We start from the raw sequence: 10000 nt of genomic DNA on the forward strand, positions 1-10000 counted from the left end.
AGTTCTGCACGAAGTCACTGCTCGTATTTACAAAGGGGACGAAAAATCCGTCATGAAAGAAGGAAGGAAGGCAAGGAGCCCAAGGGAAGCAGCTTTCTTGTTCTATAACTAAAGAGATTAGCTCTCTAAAACACAACACGTAACAAAGCAAACCCTCGGCAACTGCATCCGTTACTTTTTCCCTGGATGGGACTACTGAGCGTCTACCCAGTTTGTGTGCAAGTGAAAAAGTTGTTTACTGATACACAATACAAATTTTGTCTTCGTGCGTCGAAGAGAATTCACTCCTTGAGCAATCCTGTCAGTTAAGTGCCGTGCTACTTTCCAACAAGATGTTACATATAAGTACATTCTATCTATTAAATTACACTTTCCAACAAGTTGTTATACTTGGGCTAAGAGAGAGATTTTTTGAGAGCAGGATTAATGATCAGTAGCTTCTCTTCGTGATGCGGGAAAATGAAATTTTGGTACCCTTGATTCGAGATTCGGCATTTCTTTCAGGCCGTAAAACGTACCAATGACCCACTGTACGTTCCTCTAGGTATGCAGTACTCTATTTTTAATTGTAATACTGTGAGCGAGCGCGCTAAATAATCTAATAAATTTAAGTAATTCTTAATCCATCAAATTCAATCCAAAAAACTCCGGCAAACAACTAAAAGAGCAGTTACTAGTGATTCCTCGCAAATTAATCAAGATCCAAAAAGACTTCAATTTTTTTCTTAAAGGACATCGAGGAAGGACCGCTCACCGCTTAAGACGACAAGCTATTAAAGAAGGAAGGTGCCCGCCTTGGACCGTCCTAAGGAACTGTTCAGCAACTGACCAATGCAGGTGGGATGGAGACTGCTTCGGCAACCAAAAATGTTGCAAGAGTACATGCGAGACACGCTCCTGTTACGAACCCAATCTAGTAATTGGACCCCAGGAAGGTACCGTAACAAAGATTAAAAGGAAGGATATTTTTTTTGAAAATTTCGTTAAAATTAATTGACTTAGTTAACTAAGACATGTATAATAATGGAATCATATATGAAATGGATCATATATGAACTGCAGATATGAAATCAAGTGAAGCTATGATAGCTTCACTTGATTTCATATCTGCAGTTCATATATGATCCATTTCAAAAATCATTTTATCATTGATTCATTCCTTACGGGAACATTAGAACCCACAAATGACCTGCGGAGGAACGGAATGAATGAACCCTAGATTCTCTCGAAAATTGAGGATGGCCGTTCTTATTCTTACTTAAGGCTAATATTCATTGAGTGATGATGCCATAGGAACAAGCGGAAAACACAAACGACTTGACTTGTTGTTCATTATGAGCCTCTTTTCTCAACGAAATGCACTGATGATTCCTACGATACTGAATTGGCATTTCTTGCTCGTGCTTATGCTTGCATTTGCATTTCCTTTGGCACAAATTAACCACAAAATGCCGGAACGCTGCCCCTTATTGAGATGTGGATGCGATATTTCAACCCTAAAAAGCTTTCGAGAAATGTATAAAGACCTTAATTTCAATCAGATCCATTTTAATTCATTTTACTATTAGAGGGTAATGTGAAGTGCTAGTTTTCTACCCATATAAACCATGTGAGCGTTAGCCTCACTAATGGAAATGGGCCCACACAAGGAGCGAGAAAAACTCTGACTATGGTGGAATTTGAAACCACGACCTTGGGGTTCAATCACGGCTGCTCTACCAGCTGAGCTACTAGGTCAGACAGGAATAGGTCTTGGGAATGTCAATGTCACGGCAATGAATATGCACAAGGAGGGGTTACGTTTTTGCCAACGTTGGCCGTGTAGCACTTATATTTCAACATATTTGACTATTAGAGGGTAATGTGAAGTGCTAGTTTTCTACCCGTATAAGGGTAGTGTGGGCCCTGTGTGGTAGTGTGATAATAATAATAATAATAATAATAATAATAATAATATATATCAAATACAAGGTGTTACAAATGAACCCACTGGGAACTCGGAAAAAATCCGAGCCCCAGATGGGATTCGAACCCACGACCCTCCATTGTCTCACATTCGCTCACTTTGGTGGTTGGTTGGCCGCATCGTTCACGGAAATGCAGGCAACTGTATTTCAATGATGCTCTCAGTGTGACTGCGTGATGCAGTTATGAGCTATGCTGTCAGTCGATATTTGACTCTGTGGCTGCGTGATGCAGCTCGAGTCAAATACCCACATGTCACCCTTGCTCACCATAGAGTCTCCAGTGGCTCAGTGGTTAGAGCATCCGTACTAGATCACGGAGGGTCGTGGGTTCGAATCCCATCTGGGGCTCGGATTTTTTCCGAGTTCCCAGTGGGTTCATTTGTAACACCTTGTATTTGATATATATATGTTAACCATTGTCTCACATTCGCTCACTTTGGTGGTTGGTTGGCCGCATCGTTCACGGAAATGCAGGCAACTGTATTTCAATGATGCTCTCAGTGTGACTGCGTGATGCAGTTATGAGCTATGCTGTCAGTCGATATTTGACTCTGTGGCTGCGTGATGCAGCTCGAGTCAAATACCCACATGTCACCCTTGCTCACCATAGAGTCTCCAGTGGCTCAGTGGTTAGAGCATCCGTACTAGATCACGGAGGGTCGTGGGTTCGAATCCCATCTGGGGCTCGGATTTTTTCCGAGTTCCCAGTGGGTTCATTTGTAACACCTTGTATTTGATATATATATGTTAACCATTGTCTCACATTCGCTCACTTTGGTGGTTGGTTGGCCGCATCGTTCACGGAAATGCAGGCAACTGTATTTCAATGATGCTCTCAGTGTGACTGCGTGATGCAGTTATGAGCTATGCTGTCAGTCGATATTTGACTCTGTGGCTGCGTGATGCAGCTCGAGTCAAATACCCACATGTCACCCTTGCTCACCATAGAGTCTCCAGTGGCTCAGTGGTTAGAGCATCCGTACTAGATCACGGAGGGTCGTGGGTTCGAATCCCATCTGGGGCTCGGATTTTTTCCGAGTTCCCAGTGGGTTCATTTGTAACACCTTGTATTTGATATATATATGTTAACCATTGTCTCACAATAATAATAATAATAATAATAATAATAATAATAATAGCAACAACAACAACAACAATAATAATAATAATAATAATAATAATAAGAAGAAGAAGAAGAAGAAGAAGAAGAAGAAGAAGAAGAGGAAGAAGAAGAATAATTGTCACTCTACAAGACGAACGTTTTCAAAAACGTAACTCTTCCTTATACCTGTACATATTCCCACGACCTGCTCCCTTGTGACCTTGTAGCTCAGTCGATAGAGCAGCGGTGGTCTACCCCCCGAAGATCGTGGATTCAATTCCCACCTCGGTCAGAGTTTGTCTCTGTCCTTGTGTGGACCCATTTCCATTAGTAGGGCTATACTCACATGGTTTATATGGGTAGAAAACTAGCACTTCACATCAACCTCCAATAGTTAATTCTGTTGAAATGTAAGTGCTACACGGCCAACGTTTTTAAAAAAGGTAGTCCTTCCTTGTACTTGTACATTTTTAATGCAGATAAGCTTACAGTTAAACGTTTGGCCAACATTTCATTACTCAAGTCTTGTGCAGCTATTCTGCTTTACACAGAAATTGAAGTTAATGTAAATTTTGGTTTACCCTTTTTATAGATGCCTGCCCTAAAGATGGAGCTGTAAAAATGTCACATAGGGAAAATTCTAATTGCCATCCAGTAAGAACTAGATTTTGTTTCAAAGCGAATTGCAAAAGGTAAGCATAGACGTGATTTTTTTTCTTTCAAGGAAGTTTAACCGTTCGTAAAAAACATTGGTAACGTGCGTTAATAGACCTCTTTAGCTTTGTTAGTTGTTTTCTCCGTACAGCTTACGTGATCTTTCTCAGGGAAATTTATTCCACTATCTTTGTGCTCTTGCCGAAAAGAAAAGGATAAAATAACGTTAACAGTCCCTTTGAAACTGATCTGAATGGGATAATTGACATATGGAGCCAAAGTGGTCTCAAGTATTCCTAGCTGAGCATAAGTGATGTGGGGATACTGAAAAATCAGCTTGAGTTATTTATTCTTACAATATGTTAACTTGGCTTGAGCCTGATGTCCAATTGAAAACCAGTACCTGGTCAGTACTCAACTTAAAAAACGGCAGACCTCGATGAGCTTTAAACTCGAGCCCGCGATATGGTCACATGATACTGGTCAATGACACCTTGTTTTGGCAGGTGTCAATTAACCATAACATGGAGGTCCAATATCAAAGATGTTTCCGCCAAAATTGGAAATCGGAGAAACTGTTGCATGTGCTGCCGTCTCTGTTTGGGGCGTTGATGTAATCACTTTCAAGATTTACGATCCATACGGGGTTTCAATGGTAGATCAGCTAATTGAATCAGCAGTAAACATAAATATTTTTTGGATGTATGAAGAAAATCCCTATCGTTTGGAAATACAGCTGAGGCCGCCTAATGCATCAATGTTCAATGGCATTACTTACCAAAAAAGATTTAAAGATTAAAAGACGTAAAGATTTTGCATTTTAGAGATTTACCACTTAAATGTCTCCCCGTTTTAGAGATTCCCCGCGATTAGAGATTACCCGTTCCCCGGTTACATTCTCCAATCTCCAGCCTTTTCAAGTCATAATAGATATTAAATTAAGTATCACGTTTACGGAAAACAGCAAACGTCCGTCTAAAATTTGCTTTTTGCCAAAAATAGAAGAAATTCGTTTGATATGAGCTTATTTTTTGCGTGTTAGCAGCAGGTATCAAGTAACTTTTCAAAAGAGAGAGACGCATTAGAATAACTTAATTTTCATGCTTTTATGACAAGCAGCATTCCGCCTTGTCGCGTTTGTCGTTTCACGTAAACGCGGTACTTAAGCTCTCTATAACTTCTAGCTGAGCGAGGATCTCTTGCACGTCTCTCGTGCTTTTCCATCTTCCTGCGCGATGCATAATATCACGACTCGCACTCTAAGCCATATCAATAATTCCCGTTGCAAGCCACTCGCTCCGTTGCTGAAGTTTCTTTTTTTTTCTAATCTTGAATTAGAGTTATTTATTCAGCAACGCTTTCATCTCATAAATTCAGATGCTGTTTTCACTACAATACGTGTAATCCCCATTCAGGCTTGCTTATATCCAAGGATGAATGTCGAGAAGGTAATTTAGTATAATATCGGAATATCTAATTAATTTCGACTACTTTACGCTGACTGAAGTTACCATTCTACAGCGCGAGGATAATTCCATAACCATGAATTTAAGTATTTCATTTGTTTGGTTATGTGTTATCAAAGGTATAAGTTTTAAAATTATTAATCTACTCTCCGCAAATTTCCTAAAGGCTACACTGGGCCTGCTTTCTAACACGTAGGAAATATGTTCTTGACACACAAGACCCAAAGTTTAAATAAGGAACAATGCGTCAAAGAGACATACATTTGAACTGCGGGACAAGGTTAAGTTTTGAAATAATGAACGCAACTTTAACAGTAACAAAAGGAAAGCTTTCCTTTCGTTACTGCTAAAGTAGCGTTCATCAGTGCAATGATCTCAAAACTTAAAAAGTATAAATAACCTTATTTAGAGACCTGCCATAATCATTTCTATTCTCTTAACAAATGCTACCAGATTGGTCTAATCTGAGTTAGTTCTAGGCTATACTTATTCCAGTTTCTCCTATGTCCCTCTGCATTGATGTGGATCGATTCGCACGACCGTCAGGATCCGCCGGACATTGAACTCCCACTGTGTATGCTACTCACAAGTCCAAATTTTTTTTTTCTCTTGGTACTTGATGCAATGTCAATAAGGATCCTTATTGTTCCCAGGGTCGAGAACTTCGTGCACGTCCCAATTAAGGACAAAAAAGGAATAAAAATAACAAAGGAAGGACACGACCAGAACCAAAAATCGTATTCCTCTTTGTAGAGAGTTCGTACACGGCAAGGTTTGACCGGTTTTGCCGTGGGAAAAACGCTCTGATTATTTTCTGTTTCCACAGTTCTTTGCTCCGCGACATTGTGTGACTTTCCAGGAGAAATCTGCATTGTAGACAAGTTCAATTCTCCAAGGTGTTCATGTCGCTCAAGGTGTCCCGTCCCACTCTCCGGAGATAATGTCTGCGGAACAGATGGAATCCCCTACAAGAGTGCATGTGAATTAAACAAGACAGCTTGCATTCTAGGAGTAAGGGACATCAAGATACATAGCTTCGGAAATTGTCGTCCAAGTAAGTCACGCAAGACGTATTGAGATAATTGACTTTCAAATGCAAAACACCAGAACATTAACAACAATATACTTTTGCAAGAATATCAAAGGATTTAGTGGGATAAGAAAGGTTAGGATTGGGGGTTAGGTTTTGTCAGTTGGAATTGTAATTTTGCTCGCGTTCGTGTTTTCTATGAAGAAAGAAAAGTTTTGAAGTTACTTCTATAGAAAGGAGAAACTTTCTGATATTGTATGGTGACCCTAAATTTATTTTTCGTTGAATTTATCTTAAGTTAGCCACTGGTTGATTACTGAACTCTTTGCAGATGACGCCAGGGTGAAAGTCAGCGCGGGCCACAAGAAAAAGCAAATTCTTCCCCTTTATAGGCAGGGGGAGCTAAGTTGTCGGTTTGAAGGGGATCCCGTCAGCATCACGTGGGGAAAGGTTGGACTTCGGACTTTGCCAGACCGAATGGTTCCCCGCATGGACAAGTTAGATATCCTAAATGTGGATATGAGCGATAGTGGACTGTATAAATGCATGGCATACGATGGTTACTCAAAGGCGCAAGCGGAAATAAATGTCACTGTGAACAGTAAGTAAAGTGGAATAGGCCGAGTGCTAGTTGTTATTACGATGATTTTTATCGATATCGACTTTTTTCCTTAGGGCCGTATTCTGTCCGCGAAGTTAATGTTCGTCTTAAAGATTGCTTGAAGCTTCAAAGCCCTGGTTACTGTAAACGATACGTCGTTCGATGGTATTTCGATGGGGAAAATGGTGTCTGTAGGACATTTGCTTACGGTGGTTGTGGTGGAAATAAGAATAATTTTCCCACGCAAGAAGCATGCAGTTCCGCCTGTGGGAGCGCAGGTACAGCACATAAAAAATCAAACAATTTAAACGGTATTACTTGCCAATTTACTTTGTATTTCCTGGCAAAAGCTTATTCGAGCTTATCTACGTGACACTTTTAAGCAGGTTAAATTGTTTTCGTTTGCAGCTGTGGATATTTGTAACTTCCCCATGATAAAGGGCCCCTGTAGAGGCTTTATACCACAGTGGTTTTACAACTCCAACACGTCAAGGTGTGAACAGTTTACATACGGGGGTTGCGGAGGAAACGCTAACAGATTCACTACTAAAACACAATGCCAGGAACGATGCACGGGTATGTACATTTGCCATTTTAATCAAACTCTGCAATATTCTTTGAAGTGAGGTCTCCTACGTCGTTTGAAAATATAGCGTAATTATTTACATTTAAGTTCTGCGCGGAGCCCAATTTGTTACCTACATTGCTGTGTCTCATTTATGATATAACGATAGGTTTGTTAGTGAAAGACATATATGAAATACATCATATATTGCACTGTGGGTATGAAATCAAATGAAACCATGTTGTCTCGCAGTGATGAGCGCAAATTTCTATTGCGTCGAGAAGCCTGAAACATTTTTCAGGACTTCAACGGGATTTGAAGTCCTGAAAAATGTTTCAGGCTTCTCGACGCAATAGAGATTTGCGCTCATCACTGCGAGACAACATGGTTTCATTTGATTTCATACCCGCAGTGCAATATATGATGTATTTCATATATATCTTTCACTCATAATTACTTATCACGGGAAGTTGTGAACTCAGAAGTGACCAGCTCCCAACGTTAGTGGCTTCATAGCTCAGTTGGTTAGAGCATCGCACCGGTATCGCGAGGTCGCGGGTTCAAATCCCGTTGAAGTCCTAAAAAATGTGTCAGGCTTCTCGACGCAATAGAAATTTGCGCTCATCACTGCGAAACAACATGGTTTCATTTGATAGGTTTATTAATTTGAAGAGAGTAAACTTGATTCTTTAGTAAGGGTTAGGGCTTCATTAGGGTTTCTTGAGCAGATGGATGTTATTGACAACAAAAGATTACCTGCATTTTAAATGAACGTGCTCTAAGAAGTGTTTATCAAGATGAGACCAGTAACTATGAATCATTGCTAAACTACACTTTATAATCAAAGACTTCAAGTTATTGTTATATTACCTTACAAATCTTTGAATAATCTTGCTCCATCTTATATCAAAGTTTTATTCAAATTACGTTTAGCACCTTTTGATTTTAGGGGTTCACATCTGGTAGCACTTCCCGACTGCAGTTCTACATTACATGGCCTCAATTCGATTAGACATCTTGTACTCAAGCTATGGAGCCTTCTTAATGATAAATTGAGAACTGCCAATGACCTTAAAACCTTTAAAAGTCTCATTCGTAAAGGATGACTTAAGTATCAGCAATAATAATTTCTCCATATTTTATTACACATGACATGTATAATTTTTGTTAGCGTATTATATATTTTTTATTCGGACTTATTATTTTTACCCACTCAAGCTAGCACCCTGTGTGCTATATTTATCAATTCCGAGTTTTAAATGAAGTAGTCTATTGATTGATTGATTGACTGATTGACTGTCTGTAGACAACGACTGTTCAAACCTAGCTATTTCTGAAGCTACCTTAACAATTTTTTTTTAGGTGGACCGTCTAAAAACAGTCCGTGTTTGCGACAACAGCTGGTGGCAAAAAGCAGTGGGAATCGTGGTGTTTTCATACCGAATTGTCTCTCGGATGGCAGATATGATGAAGTGCAGTGTCATGGATCAGTTTGCTTTTGCGTAGATGGCAGAGGAAATGAGATTACTGGAACAAGAGTTTTCCGTCAGCATCGTCTGAACTGCTCTAAAGCTGTTAGAAACCTTACAAGTTAGAGTACTCTCCCTGTTTTCCCTTTTAAATTTAAATATTTCCTAAAATTATATTATCGACGCATTTTTCATCACTTTTGGAACCGTATTTAATTGCATTTTAGACAGTTTCACTGCTTGTCAGATGGCTCAAAAGAATTCCTCGGGTTACCCATTTGGTAGTTCACATTTGATTCGTTGCAAGCAAGACGGAAGCTACGAGGTGGTTCAATGCAGCGGATCAACTGGTTACTGCTGGTGCGTGGACAAAGATGGAACCAAACTACGAGGAACCCAAACCAGGGTAGTCTTGAGATGCCCAATTTTGGGTAAGTTTGTAATACACCCCCGCCCGAATTGACTATGTATTTTTACTCCTACTTTTTATCATCCTTTCGCTATCAAGATACAGTAGCGTGCATTTTTTTAATTACAGGTGGCCGTTTGACGCTCTGCCAACGTCAGTATCTAGAACGTTCTCGAAACCCACGACTTAATCTCAGAATACCTCAATGCCAACAGGATGGAGCCTTTGAGAGGATTCAATGTCAAGGGAACAGGTGTTTTTGTGTTGACCCAACGAGTGGGGAGACTGCGAAGGATACGAGTCTGAATACGCATTTTGGTGAACCAATGTGCGGTGATGAAGGTACCAAATATTGAGGACATCTCTCTACATCATGAATCCATAAAATGTACTAGGGATTTGCCTATGGTAGAGTACGCATATTTGGAACATGAAAAAAAACAGATTTCTACAAGGGCTAATGCTCGAAACGTCAGCTTTTCAAATCGTTCACGGTGGTAATTCAACCTTTATCAACACCTTTCATAAGACCAAATTTTCCTGTTTCACTCTCCCACCGACGTAGCACCAAAGTTTCTTTAAAAACTAGAAATTTATTTACTTTTAGGGCATGGTCTGACACTTTGCCAACAAATGCATCAGAAAGCTATTGCAAACTCCTCAGAGGACACCTACGTCCCACAATGCAAAAGAAACGGCAGTTTTGAGGAGATTCAGTGTAATGCACCCGATGACGA

General features: G+C 40.0%; 1 protein-coding gene across 5 annotated transcripts in view; it reads left to right on the top strand.

Moving 5' to 3' along the window:
- LOC138007344 (uncharacterized) overlaps nucleotides 1-10000 on the top strand; it is a 66090-nt gene that overhangs the window by 2067 nt on the left and 54023 nt on the right. For 4 of the 5 annotated variants that reach the window (XR_011124034.1, XM_068854192.1, XM_068854173.1 and 1 more), the window contains exons 2-12: nucleotides 732-935; nucleotides 3662-3761; nucleotides 5101-5171; nucleotides 6016-6243; nucleotides 6551-6820; nucleotides 6895-7098; nucleotides 7229-7396; nucleotides 8748-8975; nucleotides 9082-9285; nucleotides 9393-9605; nucleotides 9871-10000. The exon at nucleotides 9871-10000 is cut by the window's right edge and continues 77 nt beyond it. Coding sequence is in view for 4 of the 5 variants with exons in the window: in XM_068854192.1 (XP_068710293.1) it covers nucleotides 732-935; nucleotides 3662-3761; nucleotides 5101-5171; nucleotides 6016-6243; nucleotides 6551-6820; nucleotides 6895-7098; nucleotides 7229-7396; nucleotides 8748-8975; nucleotides 9082-9285; nucleotides 9393-9605; nucleotides 9871-10000 (2020 nt within the window). In the remaining variant the exon portion in view is untranslated. Of the gene's footprint in view, nucleotides 1-731; nucleotides 936-3661; nucleotides 3762-5100; nucleotides 5172-6015; nucleotides 6244-6550; nucleotides 6821-6894; nucleotides 7099-7228; nucleotides 7397-8747; nucleotides 8976-9081; nucleotides 9286-9392; nucleotides 9606-9870 lie in introns of those variants that run through there. The other variant, XM_068854202.1, reaches the window with a different exon arrangement.

This window comes from Montipora foliosa, chromosome 1 (assembly GCF_036669935.1).
Source record: "Montipora foliosa isolate CH-2021 chromosome 1, ASM3666993v2, whole genome shotgun sequence".
NCBI lineage: Eukaryota > Metazoa > Cnidaria > Anthozoa > Scleractinia > Acroporidae > Montipora > Montipora foliosa.